Source organism: Mixophyes fleayi, chromosome 4 (genome assembly GCF_038048845.1).
Source record: "Mixophyes fleayi isolate aMixFle1 chromosome 4, aMixFle1.hap1, whole genome shotgun sequence".
Taxonomy (NCBI): Eukaryota; Metazoa; Chordata; class Amphibia; order Anura; family Limnodynastidae; genus Mixophyes; species Mixophyes fleayi.
In genome coordinates this window covers 106445407-106465773 of record NC_134405.1, presented here as the reverse complement: position 1 = coordinate 106465773, position 20367 = coordinate 106445407, and the positions used below count along the sequence as shown (strand labels likewise).

General features: G+C 42.7%; 1 protein-coding gene across 2 annotated transcripts in view; it reads right to left on the bottom strand.

The window, feature by feature from the left end:
• Positions 1-20367, bottom strand: part of CEP152 (centrosomal protein 152) — a 62044-nt gene that overhangs the window by 12699 nt on the left and 28978 nt on the right. For both annotated transcript variants that reach the window (XM_075207975.1, XM_075207976.1), the window contains exons 16-23: positions 19541-19669; positions 19289-19424; positions 19019-19210; positions 17416-17679; positions 11989-12120; positions 9311-9934; positions 9049-9175; positions 6107-6301 (exon numbers count right to left, since the gene is read on the bottom strand). In XM_075207975.1, the coding sequence (XP_075064076.1) occupies positions 6107-6301; positions 9049-9175; positions 9311-9934; positions 11989-12120; positions 17416-17679; positions 19019-19210; positions 19289-19424; positions 19541-19669 (1799 nt within the window). The remainder of the gene's footprint in view (positions 1-6106; positions 6302-9048; positions 9176-9310; positions 9935-11988; positions 12121-17415; positions 17680-19018; positions 19211-19288; positions 19425-19540; positions 19670-20367) is intronic.

Sequence of the window (20367 nt, the reverse complement as noted above, 5' to 3'; positions counted from 1 at the left end):
TACATAAATCAGCTTTTCTCTTTCATCCAGTCTGGGGGACACTGCTTACCATGGGGACGTTCTAAAGCAGCCCCTTAAGGGTGGGACTACTCTGAAAATCCCGCTCGCAAAGCATTACGAGCGAAATCTGCATCCGTAGATGCAAATACATTAAATTGGTAAAATTTTGTAAACGTGTGGACAGAGGACCAGGTGGCTGCTCTGCAAAGCTGGTCCGCAGAAGCCCCATTTCTCGCTGCCCACGACGCCCCTACCGATCTGGTGGAATGGGCCGTAAGTCTCTCTGGCACAGGACGGTTAGCCTTTATGTAAGCATGTCTAATCGTTGCCGTAATCCATCTAGCGATGGACTGTTTTGAGGCTGGCCAGCCTCTCTTATTAGCATCATAGAGGACAAACAAAGAATCTGTACGTCTAATCTGTGAAGTTCTTTTTACATAGATGCGCAGAGCCCTAACCACATCCAACTTTTCCATAGTCTGGAGATCAGATTGGGAAGAGGATGAAAAGGCCGGGACTACAATGTCTTGGTTAAGGTGAAAAGCCGAAACTACCTTCGGAACAAAGGAAGGAAGGGTTCTTAGGACCGCTCTGTCCTCGTGGAAAACCAAATATGGTTCCCGACAGGACAAGGCTCCTAATTCCGAAACTCTTCGAGCAGAAGCGATAGCTAAAAGAAAGAGGACCTTCCAGGTCAACCACTTTAATTCTGACACACGCAAGGGCTCAAAAGGAGGCCCTTTAAGCATTTCCAGTACCAGATTGAGATCCCATGGTGCTGTCGGCGGAACATAGGGAGGCTAAATATGCAGTACTCCCTGGAGAAAAGTCCTGATATCCGGTAAATCGGCTAATTTCTTATGGAAAAAAAACGAAAGTGCCGATACCTGGACCTTTAGGGAACCTAACCTGAGACCTGCCTCCAGGCCATCCTGAAGGAACGCTAACAAGCGAGTGAGGCGAAAGGAGGATGAGTGGCAAGTCCTACTTTCGCACCATTTAATATAAGCTCTCCAAATCCTGTGATAGATGCGAGCTGAAACTGGTTTTCTGGCTCGCATGAGGGTGTTCACATCTGGAGAGAAACCTCTAGCTCTCCAGAGGCTGGCTTCAACAGCCATGCCGTTAAACTGAGCTGAGGTAAATTCTGGTGTAGGAATGGACCCTGAAGGAGAAGGTCGTCTCGAGATGGAAGACGGAATCCTGGTCCTTCTGCCATGGAGATTATGTCCGCGTACCAGACTCGGCGCGGCCACGAGGGAGCTACTAGAATTACTGGTAGACCCCCCTGCCTGACCCGTCTGAGGATGCGAGGAAGCATGGAGATAGGAGGAAATAGGTACCCCATCCTGAACTCCCATGGCATGGTCATGACGTCTATAGCCACGGCTAAGGGATCTCTTGACCTTGCGCAAAACCTGGGAACCTTCCTGTTGTGTCTGGAGGCCATGAGATCTATGTCCGGAAGGCCCCACCTCTGAACCAGGGACTGAAACACTTCCGGATGCAGAGACCACTCCCCCGGCATCATCTGGTTGCGACTGAGATAGTCTGCTTCCCAGTTGCGTATTCCTGGAATGAATACAGCCGATATTGCCGGAACATGAAGTTCTGCCCAAGACAAAATCTGGGCTGCAATTTTCATTGCTGCTGCACTCCTGGTTCCTCCCTGTCTGTTGACATATGCTACAGCCGTGGCATTGTCGGATTGAATTCTGACAGGGTGGCCCTGGAGGAGGGATTGTCCTCCTTTGAGGGCTAGGAGAATAGCTTTCAGTTCCAACACATTTATGGATAGGGATGATTCCTGAACCGACCAAAGGCCTTGAAGCCGGAGGTGAAGGATTACCGCCCGCCAACATTTCAGGCTGGCGTCTGTCGTTGCTATGACCCACGCCCCCGGAGAGAAGGATCTGCCCACTGTTAAGTGATCCTGAATCAGCCACCACTGGAGATTCCCTGGACCTCGGGGATAGAGAGATCTTCTGTAGGTCCAGACGTAGGTGGGATCCTGACCACTTTGTTAACAGATCCCACTGAAAACAGCGAGAGTAGGCTCGAGCAAAGGGAATGGTCTCGAAGGAGGCCACCATCTTTCCCAGCAACCTCATGCACAAATGGATTGAGGGTCTGGGAGAGGACAAGACCTGGGAGGTTATACTCTGAATTGAGGTGGCCTTTTCGACAGGCAGGAACACCTTTTGTTGGCTGGTGTCCATGATGAGGCCCAAGAAAACCATGCGCTGACACGGGACCATCTGAGATTTCTTCAAGTTGATGAGCCATCCGTGGCTCCTGAGAATCGCCAAGGCAAGGGATAAGTGATAACGCAAACAACTCTCTGAGGAGGACTTGAAGAGCAGGTCGTCCAGATAAGGCACGACCTGAATGCCCAGACGAGCTGCCATAACCGACATGACTTTTGTGAAAACCCTCGGTGCTGTGGAGAGGCCGAAGGGGAGGGCCCGGAACTGATAATGGGAGGGTCCTACAGTGAATCTGAGGAGGGACTGATGGCCCTTCCAAATGGGAATGTGGAGGTATGCATATTTTATGTCTATGGAAGCCATAAATTGATCCTTCTCCAATCCGTTTATGACCGACCTCAAAGATTCCATCCGAAATCTGTCTACCCTTAGGTGTACATTGAGTGACTTTAGGTTTAAAATGGGTCGAAAGGAGCCGTCCGGCTTCTTCACAAGGAACAGGTTTGAATAAAAACCATGTGCCTTTTGGAATTCTGGAACCCTGCAGATAACCTTCTGAGAGAGAAGAGAAGCGACACAATCCTGTATTGCTTGTCTTCTGGATGGATCTCGAGGAAGGGGGGTTACGAAGAACCGATGGGGTCTGGGACCCAGCAGGTCTATCCTGTATCCCCCTGATATAATGCCTCGAATCCAGGGGTCCTGGGAGGACTCTGTCCACTGTTGAAGAAAAAGAGACAGACGACCTCCCACTGGGGTTTCCCCCCGGGGAACCAAGTGGTCGTCAGGACGCAGGCTTCTCCCGAGTCCTGGAGGCTTGGCGCCTGGCCGAAAAAGAGGATCTTCCTCTAGAGGAGGAGCCTCGGGCATTTGGCTGTTTACCCCTAAACGACTGTCCTCTGGACAAGGAGGATCCTCGAAAGGGCTGACGGAAGGAGCTGAACCGGGGTTTTTTGCTTTTACCTGGGAAAACCGGCAAGGAAGTACTCTTGCCCCCCGTAGCCTGGGATATTAAGGTATCTAATTCCGGTCCAACAAACCTGCTGCTGAAAAAGGAATGATTTCAACAGATTTTTTTGATTCCGCATCTCCTTCCCAGGATTTCAGCCATAGAGTTCTTCTAGCTGAAACGGATGCAGCCTGTATAGAGGAGGAGACAGCCGCTGAATTTTGAGCCGCCTCATAAATGTACCCCGATGCCTCTTTTAAGTGTAAGGCCAAGGGGAGTAATTCAGAACCCTGTAAGGCCTCTGCCAGCTGGTCTGCCCATACTTCCATGGCTCTAGCCACCCAAGCTGAAGCGAATGTGGGTCTAAAGGACGAACCTGCAGCCGCAAAGATAGACTTCAGTTGGGATTCAACCTTCCGGTCATTGGCATCCGGAAGGGACGCTGAACCAGGAGCTGGAAGTAAGGTGTGTTTGGCTAAACGTGCAATAGGCACATCTACTTTTGGGATACTTTCCCAACGAATTACCTCCTCCTCCTGTAAGGGGTACAAGGAGGAGAATCTTTTGGGAACTGAGAACCTCTTCTCAGGTTGTTTCCATGCTGCTTCAGCAATATCTACGAGTTCCCTAGAAGGGGGAAAACGGCAAGCCTTTCTTTTGGCTTTCTTGAACAGAATTCTGTCTCTAGGCGTAGGATCCTCCAGTTCTGGGAGGTCTAACACTTGTCTAACTGCAAAAACCAATTTATTAACAAATTGGTTTCTAGAACTATCCTCCTGTTCCGAAGACTGAACTTGGTCAGAATCGGAATACACTGCCCCCTCATCCTCAGAAGATTCCTCAGAATCTGAAAGGACCATGATAGGGTTATTCGATCTAGGGCTCTTCCTTTTAGCGGACGGGATGTTTGGGGACTCAAGCAACAAGTTAAGCTTATTTAAACCTTTAAGGAAAGCTGAGGACCATGTCGCTTCTGTGGAGATAGTGTTTTAGTCAGAAAAAGAAGAGGAAGGTCCTGGTAAGGACGCTCCAATAGACCCTGTGGTAACAGGGAGGCCCAGCTGAGTGCTATTACTAGAAGCCACCGAAGTAGCCATATTAGATAGCAATTGGTTAGATTGTAATACCATCTGAGCTAAGGAGGAAACCGACTGTGTCAGGGAGGCCACCCAGGCCGGCTCCTCCGTCAGAGGGGCTGTGGGCTGATGAGTCCGCACAGTGGAAGCCCCTGCATCACAGGCAGAACAGAGGGCCAATTTAGGGTCCCCCTGCCCACACGGTAATTTAACTTGACATTTTGAGCAAGTAAATATTTTGCAATAGGGCCCTTTCCCTTATCTGTCATTTTTTTATAAAGGAAGGCACACCAAACACACAGATTAAAGGGTTAATCTAGCTGTGTAACAGAGAGAATAGAGAGAGATATGTATGCAGAAAACAAATTGTATAACAAGAAACAACTAATCTGTATAATAAAAGTTGTACTTGCAATAAATTAAACACCAATTGTTTTGTAGGCAAGCAGGAGACTATAATGTAAACCTTACAGCCTACTTTTTTTCCACAGAAAATAAACAATATGTGTGTTTAAAGGCAATACTTAGCCCAGGGCCATAAAGGAGAGAAGTCCACGGCAGTCTTGTCCAGTGTCTGCTCCCTCAGCTCTGATCTCTCTTCCCGGGCTTCCTTTGGCGCCAGAAGACTGGGATATACCATCTCTCTGTGGAAGGAGGGGGGAACTCTATGTATTAGCTCCCCCCCCCCCCTTCAATAGCTCCAATCGTTGAAAAAAGAAAAAAAATGGAGCGTGACAGGTAGTGGAGACCTCTTTACAGAGGTCTCCGCAGCGACATACCCGGCGCCCTCCTCCTATGCATGAGGGGGGAACCGTGGTATAGCCCCCTTCCTCCTCTTCTCCGTAGCGCTGCTGGCCCGAAAATCCAAGATGGCCGCCGCTACTTGTAGATCCGATAACCGGCACTCTATGCCTGTCATGGCAGCGCCGGTTATCGGGGAGGCTGGAGGAGTGCAGCGGTCCATGAGACCGCTTGTCACTCCTCAGTTTAGGCACCCTTTCAGAAAGTTTCCCTGTCAGTGAGAGCCTCTGGCTCCTATCTGACAGGAGAATGCCTGCGCTGCTGGCTGTGAGTGTGTTCTCTCTCATAGAACACACTCCAGCACTGTCACCAGTAAGAAAAATAATAAAAAGTAAAAGAAAGAAATAATTTTTTTTTAAGATTACACTAGCTATAAAAAACGCTGCCCAACTCCAGGGCACCTGAAAAAAACTGAAGAGTCCAGGGGAATTGTAGAGGGGAGGGGTCTGTCGGCAGTACTAAAAGTTAACTAGTTAGGTGCCAACCCCCCCAAGCTCCCTCCACAACCCATGGTAAGCAGTGTCCCCCAGACTGGATGAAAGAGAAAGTTAACTTGTTTATATAAACCATGAGGAAGAGAAGAAGGAACTCATCTCCTGCCTTTAGTGTCCTTAATTATCATCTCCAGTTCCGAGCCGTAGCAGGGCTTCACTAAAAAAAGGCAGCTTTTATGGGGATGCTTTGGAAGTATTGTCCACAGACCACGGTTTGTGCAAGAGGACTCTATGGCCACCACTGAATCCGCTGTGGCAACATTCAGGCTGCATCGTCTGCTTAGGACAATGCATCAAAGATATTACACATACACAGCCTCTTACCACACTCACTCTTCATCTAGGGAGCAAGCTCTGAAGTCAAATCTAATAATGTAGAAAGTGATATTCCCATGGAAAAGAGAAAAATGGTACACTCCCAACTCATGTATTACTTACTGAAGGAACACAACTACTACAATGAGACTACAATCTGAATAAGAAAAAAAAAAAGTGGCTTTGTTGATTTGATACAAACTATTCAGCTAGGTGTATTAATCAGACTATTGAGTGATGCAGCATTTTTAAAGTTGTACTGACCTCTAAACCGTTCTGCTTTGAGCTTTTCATCCTTAACTGCCTGTTGAAGGTGCCGACATGCTTTATCCAGTTTGTTTCGCAGTTCCTGACACTCCTTGTTTGACTTTTCAAGTTGTTGCAGACATTTCTCACAGCAACAAAACACAGGACTATCTTTTTTATTTTTCGTTTGCACAACTATAGTTTGCACATTACCTGCAACAATTTAAAGTTAAAATAATCACTAACTTATTTTCAACTGTATTGAAAGACTACTTTCTATGGCATAGTTGGCAAATATACTTCATGTTTAATTATATTTAATGGAAACCAAATGATAAACTTCCTCAAACTGAAGTTCATTTTTAATATCTGCCATTTTCAAAACCATTTCCTAATCCCAGTACACAAAGTTGCCAAAATTAGACTCAAACCATCTAATGTAAAAGATTGAAAATCATCAGCTCTGAAATAAAAATTCCCGTTTAGCAACTTCACACATAGTAAATAGAGTATAAATTAGTTAAGTATAATCCCATAATTCACCCACCCTCCATCCACACCCACCAATTAGTTTTGGGTGTTATTAAGCCTGTTAAAATAAATCCTAGTTTTACTTCACTGTTGTCCATGGATTTGGCGAGTACTCCATTGCTACTAACAGACATTCTCATTCACACGGGGCTTTGACAACCTAAATAAAGCTCGTTTTCCCACGCAGGCAGATAAATGCTTTTGGGGAACCAGTCAGATCGATGGACCCATAAAATGCAGGCAAGTACATTTTAGGATTTTAGTTTAAGACCCCTAAAAACACCTTTAATCAAAATCTGCAAAAAACCTTTTAAGCATGTTCCGATCTTGTTCCACACTTTGCCATATAAAAACACCTCTCAAAATATAGAGGGGAAGATTCCATTCAGTGCATTGTTTCTGCGGTATGTCCACGGAGACACATCGCGCCAATGTTCTAGACAAAATCTCCATTAATTTTTCTTCACACCCTGTAGAGGTGCAAGGAAAAATGAGGGTGAAGATTCCATACCATATTGGCTACCAATGTGGGTAGCCAGACATCACAGTGATGTCCATGGCACATCACCGGCAATTGAATCCAGGGCCGCCGAGAGGGGGGGGGAGCGGGTACTATTTACCCGGGCCCGGCCATGCCAGGGGGCCCGGACCGGGCCCCCACCGCTGAATTTTATTTTATTTTTTACACTTTTCTTTATTGCAATTTTTTTTTATTTTTGTCTTCTTTTTTTTTTTTTTTTCCCGGGGAGGGGGGGGGGGGGGGGGGGGGGGGGGGCTTGGGGTGTCCGACCCGTCCGTTGGTGGGGGGAGCTAGATAGTTAAAAAGAAAAAAAATTTACATATTCACCTGATCGCGCCGCCCTCCCTCCTCTCTGCTCGTTTCACACTGACTGTCGGGCGTGACGTCATCAAGTCACGCCCGACAGTCAGTGAGGAACGTCGCAGAGGGGACCAAGCAAGAAGAAATTAGAGAACACAGAAGAAAAGAAAGAAACTAACAAGTAAGTAAAGAACAGAGAGTCAAGGGAAGGAAAGTAGAAAGGGAGAGTGTGACAAAGAAGGGGGAGAGATGTACAGAATGAAAAAAAAAGTGGGGAAAGATGTACAGAATGAAAAAAAAAGTGGGGAAAGATGTACAGAATGAAAAAAAAAGTGGGGAAAGATGTACAGAATGAAAAAAAAAGTGGGGAAAGATGTACAGAATGAAAAAAAAAGTGGGGAAAGATGTACAGAATGAAAAAAAAAGTGGGGAGAGATGTACAGAATGAAAAAAAAGTGGGGAGAGATGTACAGAATGAAAAAAAAAGTGGGGAGAGATGTACAGAATGAAAAAAAAGCAGGGAGAGATGTACAGAATGAAAAAAAAGTGGGGAGAGATGTACAGAATGAAAAAAAAGTGGGAGAAATGTACAGAGTGAATAAAAAGGAGGGGAAGCAGCATGGAGGGCGCAGTGTGAACATAAGGGGGCACAGTGTAGTGATGAAGGGGCACAGTAATGTGCACAGGGGGCTTGTTGCAATGTAGTGAGTGTGAGGTAGATGGTGGCAAATTAATGGGTGCTATTTTGTTTGTAGGGTGATGGGGAGGCAATTTAATAGTGGGGACTTAATTTAAGATGGGGTGGTTTGGGGGCTATTGAATGTGGGGATGAGTTTGGGGAGAATGAGGTCTATTTATTAAATGTGACTATGAGTTATTTAATGGCAGTGATGGTTGCGGGAAATAGGTATTGCTGTTTGCAGGAAGGGAATAGGTTTATTTATTAAATGTGAATACTATTATTTTAATGTTGGGGCTGGAGGAATGCCTAATTATTAATTGTGGGTGCTATTGATTTAACGCCGGGGCTGGCTGTAATTTTCTAAGTGTAGCCATTTTTTTTTCCAAATAGGTCCTTCAACATTCCAGGATCCAGACAAGCCACAACTAAAGAAACCAGCAGCCACAGGTGGAGAAAGTGAGAAGAACAGGTAGGAGAGAGCAGCAGAGTGTGTGAAATGTTGTGATTCTAGTAGGGACAATACCAATTTTTGGTGAGTGTTGTGCCCAATGTTAGGTGCAGGCCAAGACTGAACTGTTTGTGTACACACTGCATTCTTTGTATACTACACTGTGGTGGTAGATGTCCTGAAAGTCAGGAGTGCTTGGACATATGTGACGCTCCGGCGAATTGAGTGCCTAGTGATTTTGATGTTAGCCACGCCCCCAAATGCCTAACTACAACTTTGAAAAAATTTGCGCCGCCGTGAGGCGGCGCAAAATTTTTTTGCATGCTCAACTATAAGGGGGGGCCCCACAAATTTGTTGTACCGGGGCCCTGAATTCCTCTTGGCAGCCCTGATTGAATCTACCACAAAGTGGAAGAATGTATGTGTGCGCACGTTTCTCTTTGTGTCAAATGGAACAATTAAAAAAGAAAAAAAAATACCATTTGCGAGCTTCGCCGTATGGATCTTCTGATTTTTTTGTACATCTTCTGTGCTTCTATCATAGGATCTTTCATGTACACTTAAAGAGGCCTTAATACCAAGACTTGCCTGATTTTCATCATGTTTCTGAAATAGAGAAAGTAGTAAAAAAAATGTGTCCTTGTAGATTTGGTGAGCAGTCTGCTATATCACAAAGTTCAAATTTGTATTTTTGATTGGAACTAAAAAATTTCAACAAGGTATGCATCATGTAAAAATTACCCGCTTCCACTCCTGTTTGGCATTTGAAATGATTTTGTAAGCAATCCCCTTCACGGACTTCTGTAAGCAACATTTTAACTTTTCCAGAAAATGTACATCTAAATTTCTTGATATATATGAGAAGTGATTTTCCCCAACACTTTTTTCAATTAATTCATCATGGATTTCAGACATAAGGCGCTCTATTTCAGATAAAATCTCATTATCGTGATCACATATTTTCCTAGATTCTTCAGAAGTCCGTTGTTTAAGGATCTGGTTATATCGCTCTGTCATTTCAGTCTCCTTTTGAGCAATCAATTCATTTTTCTGTTTTTCAAAATCAACTTTTGCGGTGGAAAGTACTTCGCTGATTTTGGTTCTATGTTCATCCAAAAACATGCGGTAATCCTTCTCATTTTGTGCCTGCATATGTTGGACTTCTTCCTGCTTCTCTTTGTTCCACTGAGCACGCGCTTTACTTAGTTCAACTTTCATCTGAGCCTCAAACTCTTCATTCTGTCTGTCAAGTTCTCTTTTTAATGAGGTAATCTGCTCTTCCAATTCTTTATGTCTGATGTTATATTTAACATTTTCTGTTCCCTGCTTCCATTTTTCTTCAGCAGCAGCAACAGCATCCGATATCTAAGAAAGAAATATTTACAGGCTATGACATGGGATAAGCCAATAACAAAAATTTACCATTAGTTAGTAAAGAGGCAACCCCTGCTACCTGGTTAGTTTATTACTAGTATTTGGAGCGCTCTGTCGGTTTCCACAATGTGTTTATCTTTGGTGAATGCATGTGCGTAGAACAAGATGCATTGTGAAAAGTGGAACACTAGCGCAATGCTACTAGCAGAAGTAGTGGTAGACGTGCCCGCTTATTTAGTAATTTTAATAATAAATACTAAAACACTTGTAAGTTATGCCAGCAGGCATGAGCACCAGTTGTTGTCTTCTGTAGTCTTTCAAAAAACAAACAACTCTGAATGGCTCCTTGCTGTGATGTGTATATCTATCTATCTCTATATATCTATATGTAGTGTGGGTATGGTTCCTAAAGCCTCGGTCATCACACAATTTCTGGATACTAATACTCTGAGTCCCAGTGCCAATCACTATTGCCCTGGGTCCACTGGCCTGAAGCAACATGAGAGAATGGGGGCAGGAGGCAAGGTAAACATAGTGAACTCTTGTGTACTTCAAAGAAAGCCCGTGCATTGTAATATAGCTTGTCTAGGTGTAAAATTGCACCTAACTCTCAATGAGGCCCAAGTGCAGATTGTATTCTACTGCAGAATAATTGCATTATACAGATTGGTCCACAATAGGTTGGAACTAATTTGGACAAAGTGTTAGACTGGCCGCAGCAATACCGAAAAAAACCACGATGGGTACCGCTCCTTGGGAGACTCTGCCCCAGTGCCCAACTACTGCTTATAAAAAAAAAAAAGTCAGACAAATAGTAAATTTAAATTAGGACAGCAGCAATTTTTTCTGGGGGTTAAATTAAAGATTAAAAAGGAACAGATAAATGAGGACATCTAATAAACACTAGTGTTCCGCTAGTGCTTAAAATGTTTGAAATTCACGGGGAAAAAAAGGGGGCTGTTCAAATGTGGGCAGGCACAATGTGTATTGGTGTAGAAGGAGAAAAGTATGAAGTGAGGTGTGGAAATTATGCATTTACATAACATCTGTGTACATACATATACCAGACTGCATTGTTTGTAGTGATGTAATACATAACTTAATTATGGTTTATGTGGGAGATGCCATGGAATTATAGCAGTCACTTTCAGCTTACAATTTATTCACCACAGTTAACTACAAAAACAGCAGTCAGTTGCCCCAAGTCACACATCGGAACAGGGAACCATGCCACTAAGCCACATATTCAAATTGAACCCATATGAAACAGCAACGGTCATTTACAAAGCTATAAAAACATGGGCACAGGTACTTGCATGGCTTAGCAATTCAACATAGTTATAACTGTGGTGGTGGTATACATTTTTCTCCTGTCAGGTGAGCATATCAGGGCATTCCTTGCGGAACGTCAGCTAGCTACACTCATGCATCTTGTAGTGTGCCTACATGCAAAGAAATTTCATTTTTGCAGAACAAGATTTTATTCAAAGGTTGGGCCTATACTTTCAAGAGGACATTTATGATGTTCCCTTTATATGTAAAAGCACCAATATACTAAAACATTCAAATGTATGATGGTGACACATGTAATAAAATAAACAGCCTAGATGTCTCCTCACGCTCATGTTTTAATAAAAGAGACATAAAAAAGGGGCTCTGCCAAAAAATATATTAAGAAAATTTAGGAAAAGTTGTACTTCATAAAAAGGATGTCCATGAATGGCTAGTAGAGGGAGACTTAAAGTGATATTATTGCTATTTCCAATGTATGCATTTCCTTGTGGGCCTACAAGTCTGCAAAATTTTGTACAGAATGGGGACAGGTCTCAAAAGTGTAATGTGATCATACGTTTATGTGAGCGTTAAATAGGTTTCGGACAGTACGTGCTAATGTGTGGGCTGTTTGATTACAAAAGTGGGTTCAACATGCCCCAGTCCAATGCTGAAGCACTATTCACCTATATGGAAACTATAGCCTCTACATTATAGATTTAGAACCATTCAATGACTAGTTTTTTGAGATATGGGTTCATATAAACACATACCTGTTTTTTTACTTTCACATCATTGAGCTTCTCCCATTTATCTTTCTCAAACCGCAAGTTAGCTTTGTATTCAGATAAACAAGTAAGCTCTTGCAACCATCGGGCATGAGCTTTTGTTAAGGCTAATTCCACCTACCAAACATAAAAAGTATATTAACCAGGGCACATTAAAGCACAAATGAATACCTTTATTTAAATCATTCTTACTGTAATATTGCATAAGAACTATCGAAGGTACCAACATTATTCAAGGCTTTCCTCCTAATATAATAGCAATAAATACATCAACATCGGAAGGAAAAACTGTTTGTGTTATCTGGAACAAGGCTAAAACTGTAATAGAAAAATAAAACAAATAAAAACTTCCGTTTTATAATTTAATTTCTCGGATTCCTTATGGGGGACACTGCTACAATGGGGTATAGGTGCAGCAGCTGAGCACTTAATGGTTATCAATTATACAAAGACTGAAGTTCCAACGCTCACATAGCCACAAAAAAATAGTGTAAACAAGGAACCAAACTCACACTCCATACACAGAAATATACAGAAAATTTTAACCAATCCAGTGTTCTGCCCAGCACCTATTTCCCAGCTGTTTTTCATTATTACTGCAAAGTATTACAACCACCCCCACCTGGCTGCTTCTTAATGCCACCCAGTTGGCAAAATTTTCTGGGGAGAACACTGCAATGAGTTTAAGGGCCGGGACCACAGTGTCTCCCCAAAAGGAATCAGAGAAACGGAATTAACATGAGTTCAAAATCTTTTCTCTTTCTTCCAACTGGTGGACACAGATACCATAGGGACATTCCAAAGCTGCCCCTAGGGGAAGTTACACTAAGACATAGCTGTGCACATAACATTTTGTCCAAAGGTAGCAACTTTGGATGCAAAAAATATTAAAATGCTAAAATCTGTTAAAAATACTGTCTGAGGACCAGTTGGCTGCCAGAGATAGCTGCTCAGCTAAGGCTCCATTGTTGCATCGCCTAAGAAGCATTCACTATCTGGTAAAGTTAGTAGAGATCTTTTCTAGAACCAGTTTTTCTGACCTGCTGTAGGCCTGATGTTCTCCTGCTGGACAATCCCACTTCTGCCCACTGTAATGGATTAGAAGAGTATCCATGTTCCGTAAGTTAGAAGTTCTATGCAAAGAGATCTTCAATGATCTCACCATATTCAGCAAGAGAAGAGAGTCATGATCACCTGTGAATCAAGTCTGCTTCAGAGAATGGATAATTATCTCCTGCTTAAGTTGGAACCCTGACTCCACCTTGGACTGGAAAGACGGATTGGTATGTAGGGCTGTTCTGTCATGAAATACTAGAAAACATGACTTCCACTCAACCCAGAAACTCTCCTTGCAGAATATATGGCCACAAGGAATACGGTCCTCCACGTAAGAAACTTAAGGTCGGCAGTGTCCAAAGGCTCAAATGGTGGGAACTGCAGAACAGATAAGACCAAATCAAGATCCCAAGGCGCCGTTGGAGGGAAAAGCGGTGGTTGTAATTAAATACTCCTTGCAGAACATGTGAACCACTGGCATCAGGGTTAATTTCTTCTGAAAGAGAATTGACAAGGCTGAAACTTGGACCTTAAGAAAACCAAGTCTCAGGCCACTTTCAAGATCTGTAAGACAGACTAAAAGACGCAGCAACCTGAAGGCCAGGGTATAGAAGCCTTTCCTTTCGCAAGAAAAAAATATACAATTTCTACTTTGATAGCTCTTACCGGTTTTCTGGCTCTAAGAATAGTACGGATGACTGCGTTGGGAAAATATTTTGTTCTTGCATCAGGTCTTTAAAAGGCATGCCATTAAAGCCAGACAAGTCTTGGAGCAAAAATGGGTCTGGACTTAGATCACTGTTCCTAAGTGGAAGCCTCCTTGCCGGACCTTCTGCCATATTTAGAATATTAGCGTACCATGATCTTTTCTGCTAATCTAGAGCAACCAGAATCCCTGGTGTTCTCAATCTTTTGGCCTTCATTATTACCCAGAGTAGCATGGCTATTGGTGGGAACAGGTATATTAGCTGATCGTTCCATGGTATGGTCATAGCATCCACCAAGAATGAATGCAGATTTCTGGTCCTGGAACAGAACCAGTCCACCGTATGGTGTTGCCAAGAGACCATCATGTCAATTTTTGGCTGACCCTACCTTTCTGAAATTTTATGAAATAAGTCCAGATTAAGAGACTATTCCCAGGGTTGAATGGACAGTCTGCTCAGAAAATCTGCCCCCAATTTTCCACTCTGTTTATGTATAATGGTAAATTCTCTGTGACATACATCACAATCTTGGCTTATTGCTTTATTGCTATGGAGCTTTTGGCTCCCCCTAATGATTTATGCAAGTCACAGTTGTGATGTTGTCCAACTGAATTCGGACTGCCTTGCCCTTTTGGAAGCACTGCGTTTGTATCGGAGTATTTAACACTGCTCAGTTATATCAAGGGAAAGTTTCACTTCCTTGCAAAACCAAAGACCCTGTAGATGAAGATACAGCGTCACCACTCCTCATCCCTGATGGCTGGCGCCTGTCATCACAATGGCCTAGTTCCTGATGGAAAAATGGGATTTTTGTATTTACGTAAAATCTGTATCTCAATCCATTGGGGGGCACTGGGGACATTGGGGTATAGAGTAGGACAAGGCGAACTGGCACTTTTAAACTCCTGTTTAACTAAGCCTTTTGGCCAATGACATGGCCAAAAGGAAAAAACAGTCTTCCAGGTCAGAAATTTGAATTCCACTGTATTCAAATATTCAAAAGACGGACGCTGTAAAGCATTCAACACCAAATTCAAATCCCATGGTGCTACCGAAAGAACATATGGAGGTTGTACATGGAGCACGCCCTGAATGAAAGTGTGCACATCAAGAAGGACAGCGAATCTTCTTTGAAAGAAGACCGAAACGGTTGACACCAGACACTTAAGAGAACTAAGGCGCAAACCTGCATCCATGTGTGTAATAAACAGTGAACAAAACACAGTATAGACGACAAGCAGCACACAAATCTATACCAGAAAGAGAGCCTGCAATACAGCCCCACAGCCTAAAAGACAAAACCCTGGAAAACAACAACCCCCATCCCTTTTCCTCACAGGACTCAGGACAGAAAAGGGGAGAAGCTGGAGCTGTAAATGGGCTGCCTATTCTGGTGTCTGCAAACAAAGGAGTGAGAGACCACCACGGAGGAAGTGCAATAGAGGAACACACCTCTCCCCCAGGGCCCAGCACTGGATTGGCAAGCGTCCAACAGGACAACCCCCTCAACCAATCCAGTGCCTGGCAGGGCTCACTATCTTAGTGACCCTAGCCTGACCCAGTCCCCCAAGCTAAAAATAGATTTATTTTTTTTCCATGACTGTCCCTAATAAGAGGCTGCCTAACTTAGGGGATATACTGCAATTTACTACCCTCCTCCCAGCATTCTCCCGGGCTAACTGCAGGCTCAGCAGAGTAAATTTGAACATCTGCCAGCCAGGAGGGGAAGTCAGTCTACTTAACCCCGGACTCTCCACCACAGCAGCCGTCAGCTGGGGAGTGCAGGCGAGCGGTGACTGACGGCCACCTACATGGCTCAGTGAGCCACCGGCTGTCAGGAACAGGAGACACAAGTCTCCAAATAGCATTAAAACAAAAAAATAAACAGAATTGGGCTGCTACTCAGCCCAAACGCAGCCCGTTCACCGGGAACTTAAACTAAACTGAGGCTAGCAGGAAGTGGGTTATAGACGGGGAGGAACTAGGGCTTAGTTAAACAGACGTTTAAAGTGCCAGTTCACCCTGTCCCTACTCTATAACTAGAGTGTTCACCTTCAACCACCATAGAAAAGAATGTTGTATCTGAGGTGACAACAAAATTGTTGTGAATTGGAAGGCTAGCCAAATGTTGGACCAGGACAACTTAGTCGGAATATCATTTTGAAAAATTCAGGTGTGGGAGCATGCATATTGCACCGATTGGAAAGTGAAGACCATCTTCCTCATGCAGAGGATGACAGATGGTCTTTTGAGGATCAAGGCAGCTCTCGTTAGTTTTTGGATTACTAGAAATCTTTTCCTCTGGCAAGAAAACTCTGTGTGCTTGTATCAAATAGGTGCCCAACATCGCATGGGACAACGGATTGGTTAAAAAAAAAAATAAAAAAAAAAAATGGTTTCAAATAGAAGAACCAAAAACACCATGGACTGAGCCAGAATCTGGTTTCATTTCTGACGATTTATGACCCACCCATGGGATTCCTATAACTGAGCTGTTATGTGGAGTTGGTTCTGAAGAAAACAAGCAGAATTGCTTTGAGGAATAGATCATTAAATAGGAGACCACATTAAAAGCTCTTGATGTTAACAGAGCAGCCATTCCGGCTATCCATGATATTGATATTGGATATTGACACTTTGTGGGCTGTGGTGCAACTGAAGGGAACAGCTGTGAACACCTAATTGGAGGAGGCCCCCAGGGCTTTTCACTCTTCCAGGACAAATCACTCTTAATGACATCAGGGAGTGGATGGCCTCTCAGAGCCAATCTTTTGGTCCTTTTGCTGAGGAAACCAGTGGAAAAGAGCAATGTGAGTGGAGGTCCAGAAAATTACCTCTCTGTATTGCCTCTACCATTTATATGAAGAGGAGGCTTTCCATTGGTCACGGAACAAAAGGCGTGGGTCACACTGCAGACAACAGTGGTTTATCAGTTCGCTTGGGATCTGGGTGCTTGGATGCCAATTACCTGCCTCCATTCCCCCCTGCTATACACTATTTGGGACAAAAAGGTTTGACCTCTTGCATGCCTGGAAGCCGGGCATTGCCCAACGTCCTACTGTGACATAGTAAACACACTCCTGCACGAGAGTACAGTATAAACTGGAACTACACAAATAAAAAAAATAAAAGTTAAAAACAAGAAAAACACAAATCATAAAAGGTGGCTGCTATAAGAAGCCCAGTGATAGAGCACTCAACATGTTGGCCACTTCGTTAAAAACTGGTGATACATTGGTGAGGGGCTATAGAGGAGAGAAGCTTCAGACTGTGTAGTTGTTAATCCCCAAGTGTCCAGGTTATGCCTCTATGCCTCATGGTAGCAGTGTTTCCAAATAGGTGGAAAGAAAAAACAAAAATTAAAAATAAAGTTGACAGATGACATTAGCGCAATCTGTTCCTGCATAAAATAAAGAGTTACCAATGTCAATATTTTATAAGCCTTACAGCTGGTCATCAGTTACAGTGATCAGACATAAGGTGCTCTTAACTGTGCAGATTTCTATGTCAAATTTGGCCACACAATTACTACACATAGTATCCAAACAAATGTCTGCCCACAAACGCAGTGATTTGGGGCCCATTTGGTCTAAAACAAACTGGCCAGCTTAACTATAAAATTTAAGAGAAGGCATTTTGTGTTGAGTACCTGATTAGAAAAGTCCTCCCGATGCTGTAGTTCAAGTTCCATTCGAGCCTCACGGACTGCTCTCTCTTTCTCTTGTACAGCATTCTGAAGTTTAACTTTCAATTCATTCAGCTTCTCTGCTTCCAACATAGTTTGCGCATATGAAGTCTGCTCTGTCTGAACAGCTTGGTCTTCCATATTTTGCACTGACTTGACACCTTTTAGCGCTGTATCTAGTTTATGCTTCCACTCCTTCTCTATATCTTCAATTGTTATTTCAGTCATCTTTGAAAAAGAAACAGTGAATATTATATAAACAGTAGCAAACATCAGCAACTCATAACAGATGTTTTGTATACCACATAAAAAGCATTAAAAAATGGACACTATTTTATGTTGAAAAAAATATAAAAAAAAAAAAATGTATTTAAATGGGTTATTAAGGACAAGTTCACTTTACATTTACCTTGATAATACAAGCTTGCACAAGACACAAGCCTGTCTTTACACTACAGCTATGATTATTAAATATATTTATATAAATACATTCATGGCTTTGTGATTTTGTACAATACTGACTGCTTCCCTTTCACACTTCATTTTTTCTATTTACACGAAAAAACCTGATCTCAGCATATATTAAGCAATGTAATGTGCTCTCATTGGGATATGAACGAGAGCAGCATGTTCCAATTCCAACTTATTTACAATAAAAGATGCTAGATAAATATTTACTGCCATAATACAATTTAAGGCTCAATAAGATTTCACATTATACAGAGTATTGTGAAATGATGGAAGACACTTCTGCTAAAGCTGGAGCTTCATTCTGGATTTTACCTGCAATAACCAATTCGCAAGGGATTGATGCACATCTCGAGAGGTGTCTTCACCAGCCTCCGCATCAGCAGCATATTAGTCTGTGTTATGACAAGTTATCATTATCAGTGAGTATTTGCACCTGCCCTATAGCAAGTGCAAAAGATATTACTCCTAATAGGAGTATGTGTGTGTTTCTGCAGGTTGGCACAAGCTCAAATTACTCGGCCAATGTTAGAATGCTGTTTCTCTCACCCACCTTGCCTTTCCTGATGCAGGCAGGTGTAAGTGGCAAGGCTTTCTCATAGTCCTCATAGGCACATATTTTCTGGGCATGTGCAGAGCAATTTCGCACAAGAAATGCTACACAGACAGACATACGCCCCACTCTGCAATGCTACACAGACAGACATACGCCCCACTCTGCATCAGCCCCTTAGTGTCTCCACACTTAATGTCAATGAATGATTTCATGGAGAAGCTCTAAACAATATTTTACAGAACAAGTTTACCCATTGTAAATTGTTAACAACATGACATCCAGAGATGCCATTCATTCTCCTGCTACTAGAAGTTTTAATTTCAACCTCTGCCGACAATTTACTACAGTTCCACATAAGAATGAATGTCAGTAGCAGAGAAAGATGCCAAGTGGAAGTGTCTCCCAATCAGAGAATTCTAGATATCAGATCCCAGCCAGTCAGTGGGCCTGGATATATATGGGTTCAGTCCTTTAATAAGTCACTAATATGCACGTACAATGGAAAGCAATGTGCTTAAATAAAGTGACAGAATAATCAAATACCTGTTGATGTTCCTTTATCCAGCAGTCTTTTGCCAGTGACAACTGAACCTCAAATTGATTTGTCATCTCAGCCTCCTTTACTCTCTGCCACTGAGCTTTTGCCTCAGACATAGCTGACTGGTGCATGTTCTCTAGTTCCATTTTTAGAGTTTGCAAAGACATGTCTTTGTCTTGAAACAATTTTTCCCTCCACTAAAAATGAAATGTAAAATTAAAGATGATTTTTATAATTTGGAGATTATTCACATAATTACTGTTAACATAAAGTACCTTCTCTTCATTTAGCTGAGCTTCCTTCCTCACATTGTCTCGGATATTATCCTCCAGAGTATCCTTCTCTTTACAGACTGCTATATAGCACTCCTGCACTGCTGTCATCTCATTATTCATTTCATGGATCTGGGATCTGCAATATTGTTAAGTTGCCATTTATATTAGGATGTGAAAAACTACAGTTTATGATACAGTCAATTTAAAAAAAAAACACAACTGTTACATAAAATGCACAAAAAATATCCTTACTGTAACTGGGCAAGTTTATTCTCATAAGTCTGGCACAGCTGTTCCTTTTCTGCTTCAAACTTCTCACTTAACTCCATTATTAAATGCTTCTTAATGTCTTCATGATGCTGTTCATAAGTGCGCTCACACCTGGAATGACAAGGTGTGATTACTAACCATTTTATTAACTGTCCACATTTTACATGATTGTTAAAACACAACACCTGGTTTTGAAAGAAACATTAAAAAGGAAAAGAAAAGAAAAATATTTAAAAGCTGATGTAAAATTTGTAAACGTGTTTAAAATTAATTAAATTAACCCCCCAAAAAATGCATGTTTTCTTAAAGGGATGTTATGGGGGGAAAAATGATTTGATTCTTTTACAAATATACAGTGGGGGTTCTATAATAAATGGTTGCAAAATCCAAATACCCAGTTACCATTCAGACAACTGCAAACGTGTTTCTGCCCAGTTAGAAACTGACCGATTGCTTCAAACCCTACATTTTGATCTGACTTGTGATCAGATTAAAAACAAATGGTTTGTAACATTATTGTCTCAGACGTATATTGATTGGATTGTACAATCATTAGTTTTATTTGTGAACAAACAAAATGTGATTGGTGTTTTTAACAAAACTAGGATTCTTGAGAAAATACATACATACGTGGGCCCAAGCTTCGGCCCACTGAAAGATCTTGTGCATCTCTCGCATTACTAAGGGACTCTTGGTGCCGTTCTGGTGATTGAGGTATGCCACCGCTGTGGCATTGTCCGACTGAATCTACACCGTCCTTCTCTGCAGCACACTTACTAGAGCACAGAACACTGTCCGCAGTTCCAATA